A 22,317-nucleotide genomic window follows, 5' to 3' on the forward strand; every position below is an offset into this window, starting at 1 on the left:
TCATTGGGGAGGCAGTTATTACAGAATTGGTTCTGAGTGTAATTAACAGATGGAGAATAACACCATTTGACTTGATGTGCAGAAGTTAAGGGTCTCAATGGGGGCTGAGAGTCTATTGTCACAATGTCAGAGAATCAATTCCAGCCAGCACTGCTACAATTTACTGAACTTTACTTGCTCAAGTTTGAACTAGTCTTTGGATACACAAATGACCAGGAAAAAAAAAACAAGCCCACAATGTTCTGGTTTAATATCTCTGGATCACATTCACTGCTTTATGAGGATAGCCTCCACTGTTACACAGTACGGACAAATAAAGCTCGTGCTCTTGATGTGAAAACACAGTTATGGTTCAGTGTGCACTGGTGTCCTTATTTACAGATCTAGCAGCTAAAAATGGTCATGATTCAGCATGGATCAGCTTTACAAGAGGAACTCACAATCTGAATGTGGCAATACAGACATCTCAAAAACCATTGTGGAATATTTTCACAAAAATTCAATATAAATGGTATACTACATTGTTTTGGCAATACATAGTAGCAGAATATATACAATTCAGTAACAGCCCTGGTTTTAAGCCATATGTAACCTCTAATCACTGGTCCCGTGACACATCACATGGCACATCACCGCTACTTGCCATGGAACACAACAGGCTAACATGTTTATACAACTGAGCGAGCTTGGACACTCTCCATGGGCAGAGATGTGACACCAGCTTTAACACACAACAAAACATACTGGGGCAAACAAATAACCCAGAGTACTGAGTACTCACTGAAAACCCATCTGCAGTCGTGCTATGTGCTGCTAGAATTCGTTATAACACTTGTACGTTAGTACTCAGCTGTACTAGAGACCTACACTTTCAATCTTCGAATAACGAAACCTACTTTCATACACAGACATCAGACAGATTTCTCTGACACCTGTCTAAATCTGATTTCAGGGACGATTGCACATTGAACGACAGAGAGCATTGCTCTTCCCACAGTCAGCAGGACACTTTTAAACTCAACACAAGTCTCTCATTCACAGTATCCCAAACTGCAGTCATTCCCCTTGCCAAGCAGCTTCCAGGGCACATGCTGAGATTCAGCTAGTCCCACAGGCACGAGGCTCTCACACAACCATTTTCTGTCAGCTGAATTCTGTCATTTGAATGCCAGCTGTGGACTAACTGTACGGCCATTTCCAAATTTATACACTGGGCGGTAGGTGATGGGACAACTCTTGTTCACACTTGTATGTGATCCAGCTCAACTCCAAATGCACAGTATATTCAAACCCAGCTCAAATTTACAAACATTGAAGCATTGTTAGTCTCTGACTGCAAAGTGAAGTTTGAAAGCAGTATTGAGAACTTTGCACTTACTTGTACCAGTATCCTAGGTAACAGGAGAGCTAAACTTAAAAAAAAGTCTGCTGCATAAAATGCCACAAGTCAGTGAGATATGTTTAAGAAACCTGCAAATTCAATCCCTTTGTACAAGGTAACATCTGTATAACTAGAGGTTGGAAAATTGGACCAGCTATGGACTTTACCCTCAATATTGGAGAGATCACTTGAGTTAGTGATGCCATACAAAGCATTGGTCCTTGCATCAGAGATACCAACAGCAGCAGCAAAACTACTAGCTGCCTCTAAGCCTGAATCCTGAGATGTGATTTATGGCACCAAAGTCTGGTTCTAGATGGTGAACAATTCCGTGCAGTGTTACTCAAGGCAGTGATACATAAAAGTCATATAAGATACACAATGTTAGTAATGATTTGATGAGAGTCTGAAGGAAACACACCACAGTGAAGCTAAAATGAGACTGGGTCTGTTGAGGGTCACAGTCATCCCACATTACCACCTGTTCCACTTTATGCTCAAGATGTTCTTTTGCGTAAGTTGAGAGTTGCTGCATAGTAACACAAGGACTAGATAGCTTAGTGACCTCATCAACTTACTGCCCTATAGCAATAGACAGATACCTCTATACATGTCCCACAAGCGGGATTGGGTGCTTATTGAAAAACTTGGAAGCAAATATAAGGATAAGGGTTTGTGGCAATAAAACAAAGAGAAGTCTGAGTATCCCATTCCAAGGGAAGTATGCTTCATTGTTCCTGCATGGAAATGTTAATGTCTCAACTTTAACACTGACCTCAGTGAGACTGATATTTCACCAATCATTATGGTACAGTTACCCCTTCTCTTCCTTAGCTAATCCTGAGGACTCACCTCCGCAGAGACACAGAAATGATAGAGTTACATGAAACTATTCTGTTTGTTCTATTTCGACCACATTCTCAAATCACAGATATAGTACAACAGAAACAGAATCCCGTGTGTTTTGGACAGCAATGATGCCAAAGTGATGAGAAGATGTTTTATGTCCATGTGATGATATGTTATGTTAATACAACAACAGGAAACAAAAATCAAGTGAACTCAAGGTGGAGTAACAGGTAATTGGCACACTGCTCTGGTACACAAATCGGTTATAAACAGAAACAGCAACAGCAACATGATCACATGGAAACTTGGGCCACACAAGCAGAAAATCACTCTAAGGATGGATTTCACCTTAACTTTTCAAATGCTGTTCCCCAACATCACCCTGGGTTACACGTCTTCAACAAGTAAACTTACTCCCTCAGAAAAGACTCATGGTGGACTCTTATTGCTAACTGTAGGAAGTGGCCATACTGTCAACTTCGACTATTTAAATACTTAAAGTAAAGGAACCTAGGTCCCAGCTAATACCGGGAGATGTCAGGAGCTCAGTGGGAGGTGGTACACTCCACACAGGCTCAGCCCAGCTCTCACCATTCAATTATACTCCTCAGATGCCATGTGGGAGCGCTTTGAGAATGGCTGTGAGCAGAGTGCATCTCTGGGTCTAATTTAAAAGAAATATTTTCCAGGGTTGAAACTTTTGGAAATGACAGAAGCATCCCTCTACTGTTGCAAAGCAGGTCAAGAGTTCCAACAACACAATAAGAGTAAGTGTCAGGGTTTAAAAAGTAGCAAAACAATCTTAAAGACAAAAAGTGCTCCGAGTGGGGTAAAATTAAAATTATAAAAATTAACTCAAAGAGAAATGTGAATATAGTAGTACAGGATTTGATGAAGATCTGAATTGAGAACCAAATAAATATTTTAATTTGATAGCTGTCTTAAGTAGTGAAGGACTGGATAATAATTTCACTCTGGGACATAGCGTTTTCTTATTATCTTCATTACAACAATGGTTTCAAACTTTGAGTTACAATGATATGAAGGCATGGGTGATAGCTAGTTACATCAATTTCAGAGTCAGTTAGATACTGTGCCAGTCAGTTAATGGTTCAATACACTGTGTCAGATATGGATTTGGCCAGACACCAGTGAAACAGTCGGTCAGAAACTAAATGTTGTGTCAGTCAAATAATACATTAGTTATGTCAATGAGATACTGTCAGTTGGCACATGAAAAATTTTCCATCAAGTCCTGTTGTCAGACTGCCTCAGTGTAAGAGTTTTGATTTGCTGTTTCCCAGACAAATCTAGAAATTAAATATATGACTGCTATGATGTTTGGGCATTTGTCACGCTCAACCTCCAAGTTAGAGAAAGTGATAGTGATCCATAAATGTAATAATCCCAGAAAATCCAAAGGGTAAAGTATCAGAAGTTATTGGCGAACTTGACCTATGTATCATTGGTCCAGTGAGGAATTGGAATGGAAGAGAGGAGAGATCCCACAGTCAGCAGGTTTTAATTGTAAATGTTTAAAATGCTGCCATGAATCTGTGTCCCACTTACAGTGTACACCTGGAAGACAGCACATTGAACACCACGGAAGGTGGAACACAAATATTTTAGCAACTGGGTTTTAGAAAACAGCAAAAATACCAGAGAATCTGAGTGTTTTCTAAATCAACTCTATTCCCTTCAATGGGGGAAAAAAAAAGTCAGATGCAGCAGCCTTTAAAATCACTGCCTAGGAACGATCATTTCTTGTTGGCAAATATGTATGGAATTTAATGCTAGACCAAAGTCTGACAGAAATAATAGGCAGTTCAGGATGGTCTCATACACAGTTAAGTCTCACTTAGTGGAATGCCATAAAGTTCTTCATTACACAGTTGTTGAGATGGAAGGTGTCTTATTTGGGCTCTCATTACACATTATATGATTAGCCATCTCTGCTTCAAGCTCTAGTGCAGAATTCCGATCCTCCTGATCGCTGTCGGTGCTGCCATCACTGTCCTTTCCCGAGATCTCCAGCCCTCTGAGGAAATGTCCATTTCCATGCGGAATTGGGTACAGCCCCTCCTGCAGACCGCTTATTCCCATTGGGCTAGGTAAGAGATCCTCATCAGACGACTGAATGGATTCATCATCTGCAACCATGTGATTCACAATATGAATCCCATCAAAGCTCATCGGAGTTGGGAAGGAGCCCTGACCTTTGAAAAGCCGGATCTGTATTCAAAAATAAACAGATGTTAATCGGAAGCAGCAAACTTTGACCTTACAGATGAAGAAACTAAACAGGTGAGAACATATCTACCTCACACCACAAATTGTCTCCAAGTGGTTCCATAGGTTTATTAGCCACTGCAATGGCTTGTTTGACTTGTAAATTGTAGGCTGTTCAGAGGATGTTCAAAGAACAGAGAACAGAGAACAGAGAAAAATTACAGCACAGGAACAGGCACTTCGGCCCTCCATGCCTGCACCGGCATGCTGCCTGTCACAACTAAATCCCCCCTACCCTTCCAGGGACTGTATCCCTTTATTCCCATCCTATTCATATATTTGTCAAGACGCCCTTTAAAAGTCACTGTAGTATCTGCTTCCACTACCTCCCGCAGCAGCGAGTTCCAGGCACACACCACCCTCCAAACTTGCCTCGTACATCACCTTTAAACCTTGCTCCTCGCACCTTAAACCCATGACCCTGGTAACGGATTTTTCCGCCCTGGGAAAAAGCTTCTGACTGTCCAGTTTGACCACGCCTTTCATAATCTTGTAGACCTCTATCAGGTCACTCCTCAACCTCCATTGTTCCAGTGAGAACCCAAGTTTCTCCAACTTCACCTCATAGCTAATAGCCTCCATTCCAGGTAACATCTCGGTAAGTCATTTCTGTACCCTCTCCAAAGCCACCACATCCTTCTGGAAGTGTGGTGACCAGAATTCAACACAATATTCCAAATGTGGCCTAACTAGGGTTCTATAAAGCTGCAACATTACCTGCCAATTTTTAAACTCTTTGCCCTGACTGATGAAGACAAGCATAGTGTACGCCTTGTTGACTCCATTACCACTTCCAGTGACCTATGCACTTGTACACCCAGATCCTTCTGCCTATCAGTACTCTTGAGGGTTCTGCCATTTACTGTATATTTTCCATCTGGATTATGCCTTCCAAAATACATTACTTCACATTTTTCCAGATTAAACGCCATCTGCCATCTCTGCCCAAGTCCTCATTGCTGTCCGCATTCCACCAACCTTTGTGACATTAGCAAACTTACTAATCAGACCAGTTACGTTCTCCTCCAAAAATTTATATATATTGCAAACAGCAAATGTCCCAACACTGATCCCTGAGGAACGCCACTTGTCACAGACCTCCTTTCAGAAATGCCTGTCTTCTATGACCGAGCCAGTATTTATCCATTTTGCAAGCTCACCTCTGACCCTGTGTGACTTTACGTTCTGTATCAGCCTGCCAGGAGGGACCTTGTCACTAGACTAATAGCCAAAATGATTGGGTTGACTTATGGAGATGTGTTAGACAGGCTGGGTTTCAGACCAGAATTGAAGAGTGAGGGGTGCCCTAATTGAAGTATACAAGATTCTACGTGGTCTTGACACAGTGAAAGGGATACTTCCTTCTTGTAGGTCAGTCAGAACTAGGGGGCACTGTTTTAGATTTAAGGTTGTTTCTTTCAGGACAGAGATGGGGAGAGAGTTATTCTGAGGATCGTGCAATTTGGAACCGTCTTAGAAGGCAGTGGAGGCAAAATCACTAGACTGCTCAAAGAGGGAAGAAAAATGGCAAATCGAATTCAGTTTGGAGAAGTGTAACATTATAATATTTAGAGAGAGCAAATTATAAATGGCAGGAACCAGAGAGGTAGAAAGAGGGCATTCTTGGAATATAAGTCACAAGCCCCAAAGATAGCAGGTTAATGCACCTTTATTAATTGAGGCATGGAATACTACAGCAGGATGGTTAAACTAGAACTGTATACAATCCCTAGGCTACAGCTATGGTACGGTGCAGAGTTTTGGTCACCATATTGTGGGAAGAATGTTACGGCACTGGAGAAAGAGAGGGGGGCGGGGATACAGAGGATATTGCCAGGAATTGAGACAGTTTAGCTTGAGGGAAGAGTGCATCGGTTGGAAGCGTTTTCTTTTGAATAGAGGTGGCTAAAGGAAGATTTAATATTATTGTATAAATTAATAATATCTGCTGTGTCACTTTAAATAAATAAAAATAAAAATAAACATGGAAATTGTGCGCAGCTCTGATTACCACACTACCAGAAGGACTTGGATGCTTTGGAGAAAGTGTAGCGAAGATTTACCAGGATGTTGCCTGGTCTGAAAGGTTTTAGTTACAAGGAGAGGTTAGAGAAACTCAGATTTTCCTAGGAAAGATGGAGGCTGAGGGGAACTTGATAGAGGCTTACAAAATAATGGAAAGCATAGATAGGATGGATAGTCAGAGACTTTTTCCCAGGACAGAAAAGTCAACTACAAGAGGGCACAGATTCAAGGTGACAGGGGGAATGGTTAGGGGATACATGCAGGGAAAATTTTTCACACAGATGATAGTGGGTGCCTGGAACACACTGCCAGAGGAGGCGGCGGAAGCAGGCATGTTAACAACGTTTCAGGCGCATCTTGATAGACACATGAATGAGACTCAAACAGGGGGATGGAAACTGTGTACGAGCAATAAGTAGTGGGTCTAAATTATGATTAGGAATTGGTGCTTGGTGGATCCAAGGGCCTGTTCCTGTGCTGTATTGCCTTGTATAATTGTGTTGTATTGTATCATATAAATAGGGACTGAATAGAAAGGATGCGAAGAATAAATAGCAGGGAGGGCAGATTTATAGGAACAGGTTGAATGATTAGAGGGGAGACAAGGAGAAGTTCAGAATTGTAAGAGTCCTTAAGGAGTGGCATTGTCAGAAACCCCATCATACTAACTATATATCCACATACTTGCAAAAGTGCTGAAACCTGGGTTTAATGGACAAGAGCTGGCATTTGGACTATGCTACATCAACTGGCAGATACCATAGGCCAAACGCCCTTCTGCATCATTTTACATTTTTTAAATCCTATTATGGATGTGTAGGGATCCGTTCACCTCGGTGCCACAGCCCGTAGGAATCTGGTGATTTTGATGAACTATGCATTCAAAGTGGAGCTGGCTGTTGTAAATGGTCCCGAGGGTGGTATCTCCTTTGGTGATTGTATAATCCAATCAGATCAGGATATTCTAACAAAGCAGGACTATGTGGTATTTTCTGCCAATCTTTTTACCTAGCCAGGTGTCATTTATGTCCTGAAGGTGCAGATCTCTTTCTGGGGTAAGCCTAAGGAAGATGCTAAATAGAATGATTCCCCCAAGTATTTGTCATCACAGTCACTCAAACTACACTGGGGACATGGAAGGTAAATCTGCCTCCCCAAATCTGCAAACATCCAGGTGAGCACACTCCTAAATAGAAATGGCAAGGAGCTGATCCTCCAACCACAGGATGGTTCTTGTCTGTGTTTGCTGTTAATTGAGCAGTGAAGAGGTTAAGAAAGATGCTGCAATGGGGTTGGGGGAGACAAGGATTCTATAAAACAGGCTGGGAGCAGAGGTGGTGAGGATAAAAGGGCAGTGGGGCAGAGACAGGAAGGCTGTATTGAGAAGAGAATTCTTTGATTCTGGGAGAAAGAAAGTAGGAGGCTGCAAAGAAGAAAACGGTTTCTGAAGAGACAAAGGAATACTCAGCTAATTAGGAAATCACTAAGACATTGAATTACTTGCACATAAATGTGGAATCTTTAGCTTAAGGTCTGTGGTCAGTAGCTATTGTACGGAAAAAGGCTGTAGATACGTTTGGAATGAACACTGCCAATTCTTAAATCAGAGATTGAGATGCTGTAAAGGAATGCCTGGCTACAATATTCCAGCTTTGTGACTCCTTAATGTTGAAAGCTTATATCAGTATTCTTAGGCCAATTTAAATGCTGCGATATTTAAATTTACGGCTTCCTTGTGTTGCACTTAAAATTTAACATACACTTGATAATTTTCTAAAGGGTACTGATGACTTTTTCTAATTCTGCTTCTGTCAGAATCTAAACACAACACAAATACAGAAGAGATAGTGGGAACTGCTGATGCTGGAGTCTGGGATAATAAGGTGTGGCACTGGAAGAACACAGGAGGCCAGGCAGCATTGGAGGAGCAGGGAACAGCGGCATGGTGGCTCAGTGGTTTTCACTGCAGCCTCACAGCACCAGGCACCCGGGTTCAATTCCAGCCTCGGGTAACCGTCTGTGTGGAGTTTGCACATTCTCCCCGTGTCTGCGTGGGTTTCCTCCGGGTGCTGCGGTTTCCTCCCACAGTCCAAAGATGTGCACGCTAGGTGGATTGGCCATGCTAAATTATGCGTGGTGTTCAGCCGTGTGTGGGTTATTGGGGGCTGGGTCTGGGTGGGATGCTCCAACGGGTGGTGTGGATTTGTTGGGCTGAAGGGCCTGTTTCCACACTGTAGGGAATCGAATCGAATCTAATCTAATCTAAAAAGCTGGCGTTCCGGGTCTGGACTCTTCAAAAATACAGAAGAAATAAGGTGCTTTAGGTACTACGTGACTGTTCTACTTAATAAATAAATCAGGACAACTTTGGTCACCTTCTTCCAGGATCAGCCAATTCAACAGCTTCATAGTTGGTGCTTAAGTTTGCCTGATTAATTATTAAACGGAGGAAGTGCAGGCTAGTTGACATTCCTGTTCAGGTGGGGAAGGCTGTGAGAGGGTGGCACAATAAAGTAAAACTGAGGATCCTCTGAGATCCTGACATCTTGAAACTTAAAGTCCAGCCTGAGAGATAGATTATATATATTCCCACACCACTCCCACTTCCCAATAATAGACTTCCACTCAGTCATCTGCCAGGAATAAATCTGCATTCATTCTCTCATCTGCATCCTCCCTTTCTATAGGCATGAACTGTTAGTTCCCCAGAGTATAAACGTCTACTCCCTTTCCACTCCCTCATTTAACTCAGCAGCCGCAATGCAGTTCCACCTCAATCTGGCAGCAGCCTCTTTCCACACAGGAGGAAGACTGCCAACTGTTTTGGGCTGCAGACGGGGTTTTTCACAGTTCAGCACAGTCCAGTTTGAAATTAATGGTCTGTAGGAACTTCCAGGACATCCTGGTCCACTCTTCCTTCACTCCCAACAGTACCTTTCCTGATGGCCAAATGACATTATTGCTGGACTGTTAATCCAGAGATCCAGGTAATGATCTGGGCACCTGCGTTCAAAATCTGCCATGGCAGGTGGTGGATTGTGAATTTATAAATTTCGGGAATTAAGAATCTGATGATGACCATGAATCCATTGTCGACTGTTGGAAAAATCCATCTGGTTCATACTTTAGGGAAGGAAATTGCTATCCTTACTTGGTCTGGCCACATGTGATTCCAGACCCACAGCAATGTGGTTGACTCTTAACTGGCCTCTGTGTGGTTAGGGCTGTGCAATCAATGCTGCTGAGTCAACAACACCCTCATTCTGTGAATTAATAAAGAAAGAAAAACTGCAGAAGGGGCAACTCCTGTCCATTTACCTCCTCTGCCCTCAGTATCTAAAAGGCCCAAACATACCTTCCAGGCAAAGCAGCACTTTACCTGCACTTCACAGCATTTGCTGCTCACAAAGTGGTCTCCTCCACATTGGGGAAGCAAAGCGTAGACTGGGTGACCACTTTGCAGAACACCTAAGTTCTGCCTGCAAAAAAAATCCCTGAGCTTCCAGTTGCTTGCCACTTCAACACACCACCCTGTTCTCTGGCCAATCTCAGTCACAGGCTTGCTGCAAGGCTCTAGTGAAGCTCAGTGCAAACTGGAAGAAGAGCACCCCATTTTTCGCTTGTAAACCCTGCATCCTTCTGAGCTCAATAGAGTTCAATATCTTTAGAGCTTGAACTCTCCCAAATCCTTGGCCGTACTCACTCACACAAGGCCTTGTTATTGCATGGTCTGCTTTTACACACATTACCCATTATTAGCCACAAACAGTCTCCATTAATAGCTATTCAATCTCCTAGCTAGATCATTATCAACTCCTTTGTTTGCCTAACTGTTTTTCTTTTACTTTGGGCTTTATGCTACCTATCATTTACTCCTTACTCCCCTCTTCCCACCCTATCTTCTGCATATAAACCAACATTTTCTTAGCTACCATCAGTTTTGAGGAAGGGTTACTGGACCCAAAACATTAATGCTGATTCCTCTCGCAGATGCCTCCAGAGCTTTTCCAGCAATTTCTGTTTTGGTTTGTTTGTAATTACAGAGATGGGTTTCATGTTTCCTGTGAGCTGCAGTTAGGCCTGGCTCCCAGGAATAAACGGCTGTCTGCTAAGTCACTGCATCAGCTGACAGCAAACTAACCAAGGTGAGGGCACACAGGGTACAATTATCAACAACAACCTGCTGCACCTATAACACTGAAAGCTGCTGGTTGGTTGGCTGGGTCAGAGAACAACACATTCAATGTACTTAGTACCACACGACTTCAGTCTCCAGGTGTAGTTGCCAGGATTTGCTTTGATGGTAACAGCAATGAGATTCCGCAGGCTGCACTTCTTCCTCAGTGCTCTGGGTCTGAAAACCTCACTGCGCGACTGAACGCTATCTCATCAGACCACAGACTCCCACTCTTTGCCACAACTACTCGAAATCTGACTGCTGTGTGGGGAGAGTACCCTGAAACACAGTTAGTCTAAAGAAACTGTGCAAAGGTGGGGGATGAGGGGTTGAAGAGATGAGAGATAGATAGAGAGAGAGGCAGAGAGAGAGAGAGAGAGAGAGAGAGACAGACAGACAGAGACAGAGAGACAGACAGACAGAGACAGAGAGACAGACAGACAGAGAGAGAGAGACAGACAGACAGAGAGAGAGAGACAGAGACAGACAGACAGAGAGAGAGACAGAGAGACAGACAGACAGAGAGAGAGACAGAGACAGACAGACAGACGGGGCGGGGGGGAGGTAGAAAGAGAGAGAAAGAGAGACACGGGGGGGAGGTGTAGAGAGAGAGAGACGGGGGGAGGTAGAGAGAGAGAGAGAGAGAGGGAGAGAGAGAGAGAGAGACACGGGGGCAGGTAGAGAGAGAGAGAGAGAGAGAGAGAGACGGGGGCAGGTAGAGAGAGAGACGGGGGGAGGTAGGAGAGAGAGGCAGAGATGGGGGGGAGGTAGGAGAGAGAGAGAGAGAGAGACGGGGGGGGGGAGAGAGAGAGAGAGACCGAGAGGCCGAGAGGCCGAGAGGCCGAGAGGCCGAGAGGCCGAGAGGCCGAGAGGCCGAGAGGCCGAGAGGCCGAGAGGCCGAGAGGCCGAGAGGCCGAGAGGCCGAGAGGCCGAGAGACCGAGAGACAGAGAGACAGAGAGACAGAGAGACAGAGAGACAGAGAGACAGAGAGACAGAGAGACAGAGAGACAGAGAGACAGAGAGACAGAGAGACAGAGAGACCGAGAGACCGAGAGACCGAGAGACCGAGAGACCGAGAGACCGAGAGACCGAGAGACCGAGAGACCGAGAGACCGAGAGACCGAGAGACACACACGGTCGCGCTCGGGGATAGAGAGAGAGAGAGGGAGACGGGGTGAAGGGGGAGAGGGAGAGGGAGAGAGGGAGACTGGGGGCAGAGGGGGAAAGAAGGAGACGGGGGAGGGAGAGGGAGAGGGAGACAGGGGTAGACAACACAATAGAAAATGCGTTTGGGGTGAGAAAGAAGTGCAACAACAGGTAGTAAGCAATAGGTATAAGAATTTTAGTTCTGCGCGTATATGAACACAAAACTCTTCTTCAGTCATGTAAAATCAGGTTTAGGACAATCCAGTCTGGGGGCAGCGCATCTGGAAAATTCCTCTTTAAATACAGAGATGAGGTAGTGTGTTCAGGTGATCTCTATACTCTGAATTCCTAACAGCACTGTCAATCTTTGGGAAAGCAGTGACATTTGCCACAGGAGACAGAGGTCCAGTTCACGTGTGAAAGAATTCACTAAATCAGTACTGTCTGTGTGAGTTGCCAGCCTGCTCCTGAAGTTCACTATTCTCTTGGAAAATAACTTGCTGATCACAGCTAATCTCAATCTGGCCTCTGGTCAGAAAACTGTGATCTCTGATCCTTTCTACAACCACTGTACTTTTGTGGGTAACGGTTGCACGCATGCATAGGTCAGTATCTTATTTCTGGCCGAAAAAAAATCAGAATACCATTCTACTGAAGGTGATTGTCCAGCTCTTACAAATGTATTTTTAGCTTCTTTTGTGTTATTTTTGATGGTGAAGTTGGCAGGGATGGCTTCTGTTCAGTACTAAGTCAATGGGAGAAGATGGATTACACTCCATGAAAATGTCACCTGTGTATCAACTCCCTACTTTTAACTAAGCATTTAAATTTACAAATTTCATTTGTATATAACTATATACAGTATTTAACTGCACTCACATATATCTAGAATGAGGACATTGCTTTTTGAGGAAAGACGGGACAGACTCTGTATCCTCTGGAGTTCAGAAGATTCAGAAGCAAGTTAAAACACAAGATCCTGAGAGGACTTTACCACATAGACTCCAAAAACATGTTGTTTCACCTTGTGGGCAAATCCAGAACCAGGGCTCAAAGCACAAAAATAAGAGAATGTCCATACAAGTCAGATGAGGATGCTTTTTGTTTATATCTGAGAGTTGAGTGTCTTCCTCAAAGGGGAGTAGATGCAGAATCTTTATACTTTTAAGGCAGAGTCAGATAGATTCTTGATCTTTGGAAATGTAGGAATGTAGAATTGATGTTAAAATCAGATCAGCCATGATCTTATCAAATGGTGGCGCAGGTTTGAAGGGCTGAGAGACCTACTGTTGTTCTTTGTTTAATCTACAAGTGCCAGTGAACAATCCCACATTACAAAATTGGGATGTTCACTTACAAATAATGAGGAATTCATGTACCACAGTCTAGGGCCTGAGGCGACCATCTGCCATCATGACCTCCTTCGTGCCAAGTATGACTCCAGCCAGCAAAATGCTCCCCTCTACGATCCTCAATTTGCAATGACTGAATTTTACTCATATTGCTTAGTGCCACACTTGGTCAAATCTGCGTCAATGTCAAGGGAGATGACACCTTTTATAACACTGTTCTTTTGTCAATTTTTGGCTTACGGTTGACGGGGATCGAAAGTCAAGCGGCCCTGATAGAACCAAAACTGTGCACTGGTGAGCAAGTTATTGCTGGTAAGCAAAGAGTTAATGACCCCCTCTCTCTGTTTATGGATAGGACAGCAATAGGCCATATTAGGTATGCCTCACATTTTGTGGACAGATACATCTGGGCAAATTCTGACATTAAGCAGTGAGATGCAGAGCTTTCCTCCTTCAGGTGTGTTACCAGAAGCTGCATTTATATAATACCATTGCAGCAAAATGACCCAAGCAGTTTCACAGAGCTGTAATTTAAAATACATAAACCAAAAGAACTTAAAAAAATAAGACTGGTCAAATAGATGTTTCATGAAAAAGGGAGGTAGAGGTAGTAAGATTTAGCAAAGGAATTTATTAGTATCAAGCATAAGTAACTGTCAACTGTGAACAGGACTGATTCACTAGAGCAAAGAAATGGAGATTCTGGGAAAGAGAGCTTGAGACTGGAGGTTAGACATAAAGATGAGCATGGCCATAAAACAGGAAGATGAAAATTTGAGACATCAAATTGTGGTATATGTTAGTTAAGTTTGTTGGGTGAGCTGGATGTGCTGCAGATTAAGACATGAGCAGAGTTGTGGCAAGCTCAAGTTGTCTTTTATTTTTCTACATAGTAATAACAAAATACCAAACCAGATATCAGTATCTAAGTCAGATATTCTGGTCAGATGTAACAGTGCAGGCTGAATGCAAAGTACCTAGGTGTAAAGTGCTGTAGATTCTGATTAAGATGGTCATGTACCGGAAATGGCTCATTCTCCCATCAGTGGAACAAGTGGCAGGATCTACTATGACTCTTCTGAGGCTGGTTGTTCACAATTTGAGAGTAAGGCTTGATCTTTCGGTTTATACAATGGGTGTTCATACGGGACGTCTCAGTTTTCTTGAGCATTAGGCCAATCATTGAAGTGAAGGGGAGGCTTCTGCAGGGCTTTGATAATAGTCTAAAACATTGTTCTAGATTTGAGACTGATTAATCATAGATGGATTAATTCTGCCTGGACAGCATATCTTTGCCGATAGATGTAATACACTGTTGAGACTTCATACCTGTGGTTTGAGTGTGGTGGTCTAAGTGTGGTGGTGCAAAATCTGCAAGCACAGTCAGCCAGACAGTGGTCTTGATCAAAGCATATCACTGATAAATCTGTAAGCACAAGCAGCCATTATCATGGTGTTGATCAATGTAGAGTTCAGTTGGACACTTCACTGCAGGGTACACCAAGGACACAGGATACTGTATGACAAATTTGACCATTTCTTACCCCTTGGAAACCCAGCAAGATTCTGGAGCAGACTGACTCTACATCATAGTTCCTTCTCAAAGTTGTGGAGATGCTGTCTCAATGACAGGGTGCAATTGAGCATGATGTCTCAATTTTTGGTATGGTTTACCTCCACACTGCAGTATCCTCTGTCAATCAATGATAGATAGATTCTTATAACAATATGCATTATCATAACAAAACTTGTGGGATTCTACTTTGGGCAAACCATTCGCGTTTACAGGGGATCACGGTCAGAAGGTTGGCTAGCTGAGTGCTGGAAGGTACAAAGGCAGGGAAGTTTTGAAAAAGATGCAGGGGAAGAGATGGATAATGCTGAAAGCTCAGGCTGGAGTCAGGCAGCTAGGTAAAAGTTACAAAAAATGATTTTGCCCGAGGTGGCTGCCAGTTCTGAAAGATCATCTCCAATCTTTGCCATTAATCTGACACTAGGATAAAGTTGTGGCTCATTAGAGACTGGATAATGAACAACCTGGCAACAAACTTGCTGTGGAAGCATCTTATGAGATTGTGGAAAGGAGGATGTGAGTGGAATCCTGCATGAAAACGCCAGGACCAGCTCTCAGGGAAATCACAGGAATGAAAAAGTGGAGGGGGAACGTGGATTCTTGGTGTTTTCTGGATGTAGTGGTGTAGAACTGGAAAGAGAACCTACTATTACAGGCACTCAGGATGTGATCAGTGATTAAGAGATTTATCAACAAAGGAATTAAACTAAAGGTCAGAGCAGAAATTCTGGACAGTATAGTTTGGCTGCTGTGCAAAGGCTAGAAAGAGTTTGGGAAAGCTAATGATGGAAAAAGCACTCTGTTCATGGTCAATGAAAAATGTAATTTATAACTTTGGTTAGGTTTTCAGTCCTGCAACAGGTTAGGAAACAATATTGGAAGGATCTGAATGAGTTACAAGAAAAATTAGCAGAGAGTTGGAGATGTTAACATATGCAGACATTGAAATAGGAACAAGAGTAGGCCAGCCTCTCAAAACTGCTCTGCCATTTTACAGGATTAAGGCTGATCTGATTGCAGACTCAATTCTATTTTCCTGTTATCCCCTATTACAATCGACTCCCTTCTTAAATCAATAATCTAAGTTTGCTCACTGAGCTGGAAGGTTAGTTTTCAGACGTTTCGCCACCATTCTAGGTAACATCAGTGAGCCTCCAATGAAGCGCTGGTGTTATGTCCCGCTTTCTATTTATCCCAGTCAAAGTGGTGAGCTTCCTCATCTGTATGTAAGGATACTAGTGATAGTGGGTCATGTCGTTTTGTGGCTAGTTGATGTTCATGTATCCTGGTAGCTAGCTTTCTGCCTGTTTGTCCAATGTAGTGTTTGTCAGAAAAACAGGCAGAAAGCTAGCCACCAGGATACATGAACATCAGCTTGCCACAAAACCACATGACCCACTATCACTAGTATCCTGACATACAGATTAGGAAGGACACCACTTTGATTGGGACAACACATCCATCCTAGGACAAGCCAAACAGAGACACGCACGAGAATTCCTAGAAGCATGACATTCCAACCAGAACTCCATCAACAAACACATTGAGCTGGAGCCGATCTACCATCCCCTGAGAAAAAGAACAGGAAATGACATCACCAACCCAAGGAAACCTAAACAGATAAATAGAAAGCGGGACATAACACCAGCGCTTCGTCGGAGGCTCACTGATGATGTTACCTAGAATGGTGACGAAACGTCTGAAAACTAACCTTCCAGCTCAGCAAGCAAAGTCACATCCAGAACCACAACCTGAGCTACAAATCTTCTCAAAACTCGCTCAATAATCTAACTCAAGTAAAATGTAATAACTCTTTCTTCACTGCTCTCTAGGGAAAATTGCACATTTTAATGATCTTTGGAAAAAATTCTCTCTCTTCTCCGTCTGAAATGGGAGATAGTTTATTTTTAAACTGTGTCCCCTATTTCTAGCATCTTTCAGAAAGGGGGGCAACCTCTTGACATACAGCCTTAGGATCTTCGATGTCAGTAAATGTACCTCTCATTATTCTCAACTCCAATGAGTATAGTATAAATGGCTCAATCTTCCCTCATAAGTCTATCCCTTCATTCCATATACAGTCATGTGAACCTTTGCTGAATTGTTTCCACTGCAACTGGATCCGTTAAGCGAGGACAGCAAAACCGTGAATGTCACCAACATACCCGAGGGGCACCACAGCTCAGGCTAGAAGGTAGACCATTCATGGTGATCTCAGCTGGTGCCGGAACTGAACTACTATGTCACTCTGCAGACAACTAGGCCATTAGCAACACAGCTACCCTACACTGAAACATGACACAGTACTCCAAATCACTAATTCACTAACATCCTGTATAACTAACAAACTTCCCTACTTTTATATTCGCTTGCAATAAACGCCAGTTTACCAAGTGACTTTTAACCACATGCTGCACTTCTACAATAGTCTTTTCTGATTATATACCAGGACATCCAGATCTCTGTACTTCAGACTGCACTCTCTCCATTCAAATCTATTGCTTCTCCATTCTTCCTGTCAACATTCACATTTCCCAACTTCTATTTCAATTGTCAATTCATTCATTTGTTAGTAATGCCATGTGCATTCATATAACAGAGCTTTTGAGTGTGTCTTTTTACTATATTCATCATTACATTACATTACAAAATCTGGCCTTATTGCCGCTGCTCTCAAGTTGGTACACTCCACCCCTTCAGACCAAATTCTGACAACCACTATCAATTTTACTACCTTGTTCTATTGCCTTTTCCTTTCTATCTACCATATCTTTCCTCCTTCAAAGGAGGCACGAAAGGGGTGTGCAGGCCCTAAAATTATTGAACTCGATTTTGAGTATCGAGGGATTCCCAAGTGGAAAATGAAATGCTGTTCTTCCAGTTTTGCTGACCCCGCTAGCTCACTACAGCAGGCCCAAGACAGAAATCTTGGCCAGGGATCACAGTGTCATGATGAAGTAGGAGGCAACTGAAAGCTCTGGGTCATTTTCTCAAACTTATTAGGTACGAACCGGGCAAATTAGATTGGGCCAAGCTGAGGGTAAATCCACATTTGATATGTGGAAAATTTTTTTTACAAGCCAGTTGATCAGAGTTCAGGACCAGCATGTTCTTGTGAAGATGAAAGATAAGAATGCTAAGATTCAAGAACCTTAGATGACAAGCAAATTGAAAGTTTAGCCAAGAAGAAAAAGGTAGCATGTGCAAGATTTAGAAAACTGAAATCAGGCAAAACCTTTGAGGAAAATAAAGGAAGCAGCAAATAATCAGGAGGGCTAAAAGGGGTCATAAAATGTCCTTGGCAAGTAGGATTAGGGAGACTCCCAAATAATTTTATATCAGGAGCAAGAGGGCAGCGAAGGAAAGGGTGGTTCACTCGATAGGAGGGAATTTATAGATGGAGCCAGAGAAAGTGGGTGATATCCTTAATGAGTACTTTGCATCAGTATGCACCAAGCAGCAGGATAGGATGATGGTAGATGAAATAGGGACGTGTTAATATTGTAGGGCATGCGGATGGTAAGGGGAGGTAGTGTTGGGTTAGACCTTGAAAAACGTTATGGTAGATAAGTCCCGAGGGTCTGACGTGACCTATCCCAAGTTATTGATGGAGGCAAGGGAAGATACTTCTGTGGTCTCGAGAAAGATCTTTGTATCTTCTTTAGCCAGGGGAAGGTCCAAGAAGACTGGAGAATAGCCAGTGTTTTCCCTTTGTTCAAAAAAAACTGCAACGGGGATAATCCAGGAAATTCTAGGCTGATGAGCCTTACAACAATGGTAGGGAAATCACACTGGAAGATTCTTAGAGGCAGGATTTACTCACATTTGAAAAGGAATGGAATTATTAGGGATAGTTACTATGTTTTTATTCTGGGAGGTCTTGTCTTACAAACTTGATTGAGCCTTTAGAGAAAGTGATGAAGGTGACTGATGAGGGTAGGGCATTGAACGTTGTCTACATGGATTTACATAAGCATTTGACAAGATCCCTCGTGGTTGGCTGATACGGAAAATTATGTCACATGGGATCCATGGTAAGTTGAATACAAAACTGGCTTGGTCATAGAAAACAGAGGGCTGTTGTGGAGGGATGTTTTTCTGACTAGAGGTCTGTGATCAGTGGTGCTCCACAAAGGATCAGTCCTAGGACCTCTGTTGTTTGGGTGCAACTCTACAGCTTTCAAAGTGACAACACAAGTGGATAAGGTGGCAAAGACAACATATGGCATGCTTGCCTTTATTAGTTGAGGCAGTACATATAGCAGTTGCAAAGTCATATTGCAGTTGCATAAAACCTTAGTTTGGCCACATTTGGAGCAGTGTGTGTAGTTCGGACCATCCCATTATGAGGAGGACATGGAGGCTTTGGAGAGGGTGTGAAAGAGGTTTACCAGGATGTTGCCTGGATTGGAGGGTAATAGTCATAAGGTGAGGTTGGACAAATTTGGATTGTTTTTGACAGAGCATGAGGGGGTTGGGGCAATCTGACATACACTATTTGGAGGCATGGGTAGGGTGGATAGTTGGAATTCTTTTCCCCTGGGTGGAAATTTCAAATACTAAAGGGTCATAAGTTTATGGTGCGAGGGGGAAAATCCAAAGGATGTGCAAGGTAAGTTTTTGGTTACAGAAAGGGTATTAAGTGCCTTGAACCCACTGCCAGGGGAGGTGGTTGAAACAGATACAATCATAGCAGTTAAGAGGCATTTACACAGATAGCTGAACAGGTAAGGAATAAAGGCATATGGATCATGTGCAGGCAGATAAGATTAGTTTAGAATGACATCACGGTCAGTGCTCACATGGTGGACTGAGGCGTCTGTTCCTGTGCTGTATTATGTTAGAATATACGTGCTCTGCAAAGCAGTCAACCCAGTTAGTGTTTCCCCACTGGGGAGGAGGCCACATTGTTAGCAACAAATACAGGAGACTAGACTGAGTGAAATACAGGTAAATTGATGCTTCATCTGGAAGTGCATTGGGTAGTGGGGAGAGAAGTACTAAATGGGCAAGTATTATCCCTTCTGTGACTGCATGGGAAGGTGCCATGTGGTTGTGGGGTAGTCTTAGGAGTGGAAGTTCAATAGATAATAGGGAAGGCAAAAAAGAATGTTGGTCTTTATGTCCAAGGTATGAAGTATAAAAATAAGGAAGTGGAACAAGGCACCAGTTAAAATCACACTTGGAATACTGTGAACTATTTTGGTCCGCTTATCTGAGGAAAATGTTCTGGCTATGGAATCAATCCAGAGAAAGTTCACTTAGGCCAGGTATGGAGGCACTCTCCTTTGAGGTTCAGTAGGTCAGACTTGAACTCATTGGAGTTTAGAATAGTGAACGGAGATCTTATTGAAATATATGACTCTTAAGGGACTTGATATGGTGAGGTTGATGTGGGACAGTCTAGGACCAGAAGAAATAATTTCAAAAGGAGTTTTTTCTGATGGTCGTCAGCTTGTTGAATTTTTTTTACCCACTGTCAGGGCAGAGCTGTTAAGTATGTTCAAGGCTGAGATAGATTTTTAATCAATAAGGAAATCAAGGGTGTGATAGGGATAAGGTAGGAAAGTAGAGTTAAGGATGATCAGATTAGCCATGATTTCACTGAATGGCACAGCAGACGCGATGAGTTAAATGACTAACTCTGCTCCTGCATTTTGTCGTTTTTAAGGAAATGCCTTGTAATGTAAAAAAATGATTCGTTGTCGCTCTTCAGATTGAGTGCAGTGGGTGGCTTCAGACGAAAACAACAGACATGTCACATGGCCAAGTCAGATCTGGTGATGTATGGCTAAACTAGTTCTGTGCCAGCTCAAATTGCACTCCTTGTGCTTAAGATGAAGTAAGGCGGATGTACTGAGGAGGTTTAATTTGGATGGAAGTGAGTAAAGGCTTCTAAAATAGGAACAAAGCTATAAAACTTTGGCTAGCAAATGACCAACATGGTGAGAATGTGTTCAGCTAAGAAGGACATAGGCTGGGCAACTGTGAATTTGCCACAGTAGCAGAAAGGAGAAAGGTTCTCAAAAAGAAAATGCAGAGGGAAGTGGGGATTGTTATGGTTCAAGGCAATGGAGGTGGATCCTGAGCATGCAAGGAAAAGTCAAAGATAACCTTGTCTTTTATCAAGCCCACAGCACTAGAGACTATGAAGATGACAGGTTTGAGGGGGTGGTTATGAACATGATGTCATGAGGTCACAAGTCTTTTAGGCATTTTTAAACTTATAAAGAACAAAGAACAAAGAAAATTACAGCACACGAACAGGCCTTTCGACCCTCCAAGCCTGCGCCAATCGAGATCCTCTGTCTAAACCTGTCAAAGTTTCCAAAGTTATATTTCCAAAATATATTTTTTTATATAAAAAGGGGGCTGATAATGCCAAAGTTGGCTGCTGCAATAAATTAAGTGGCTCGAGACAGACTCCTCCAGTGAACAGCAAATCTACAGCTGAGAAGAGAACTTCAGAAAACAGTCCTTTAAGGAGTAAGGAGGAAAGTCAAAGACCGTGATCTGATGATTACAAAGGTAATGAGGGACTAACTACACCCTCCTCCACAGCAAGCCACCCCCTACACATTATTCTAAAGTGTAGACACATTTTGTTTTTCCCTTTGAAGAATAGGCAGGGACAGGTCACGCTCTTGTGACATCGTGGTAATATCCCTACTTCTGGGCCAAGAGGCCCAGGTTCAAGACCCACCTGCTTTAGGGGTAAAACAGAGTTGAAGCGAGGTTCTTGGAAAGTGAACAATATGCCAATACAAGAGTAAGAGGTAAGAGACCAAGCTGTAAACTTGTTAATGAGGACATTCCAGCAGTGGCAATATCATCACGGTTCAGTAAGAAACAGGGCAGCACTATTCATCAGCAACAATTCAAACAGAGCAAGGATGTCAATGCAATGGTCAGACCTCTAGACTTAGATATGTCATAGGTTGGTTCCCGTAGCTGGCACTTTGATTGTTGGCTTCCATGCTGAGAGATACTTTGTTCGGTCTTGGCTAGTAGTAGTGAGGAAATGACAGCAGGACAGGTTAGTCCTTAGTACAACAGCCCATCTCTGAACAAGTCTGAAGTGTTAAGATACAATTGGTTGCTATGAAACCAACGCAATATTTTCTTTTTGGAAAGCAAGATCATTCAAAAACAACAATAACCTCTCTCTTTCTTGAAGTTGTTTGAGAAGTTTTTGACTAAGGGAACTTTCTGCTCTCCCAATTGTTTTATGGGACCTTCTACATTCATCAGAATTGTTGGTACAAGCAACGTTGATCATTGTTTAACAACTGCTCCAATGAATAGCACCTTCAGTAATAGAGTAAATCATTGGTATAAATTATGGACAGTAGTCTTACAAACATTCTAATTAGAGCTTACCTTTTCCCACAGAAATAAAGAGATGGCCAAGAGGTTTCCAGCTCTTTTCTCATTACACCTTGAATGAAGGGCAATCAACATCCTAAAAGGACCATCGAATATAAATGCACCTTGGCTACCAGACAATGGTACCAAGAACTTTCT

The 22,317-nt window shown here is 42.8% G+C and overlaps 1 protein-coding gene across 7 annotated transcripts in view; it reads right to left on the bottom strand.

The window, feature by feature from the left end:
* Positions 1–227: 227 nt before the first annotated feature.
* Positions 228–22,317, bottom strand: part of LOC125447489 (EVI5-like protein) — a 291,619-nt gene continuing 269,529 nt past the window's right edge. For 6 of the 7 annotated variants that reach the window (XM_048521914.1, XM_048521910.1, XM_048521913.1 and 3 more), the window contains one exon: positions 228–4,462. In XM_048521914.1, the coding sequence (XP_048377871.1) occupies positions 4,115–4,462 (348 nt within the window). In that variant the 3' untranslated portion in view covers positions 228–4,114. The remainder of the gene's footprint in view (positions 4,463–22,317) is intronic. The other variant, XR_007246559.2, reaches the window with a different exon arrangement.

The sequence above is a fragment of the Stegostoma tigrinum genome, chromosome 35 (assembly GCF_030684315.1).
Source record: "Stegostoma tigrinum isolate sSteTig4 chromosome 35, sSteTig4.hap1, whole genome shotgun sequence".
Lineage (NCBI taxonomy): Eukaryota > Metazoa > Chordata > Chondrichthyes > Orectolobiformes > Stegostomatidae > Stegostoma > Stegostoma tigrinum.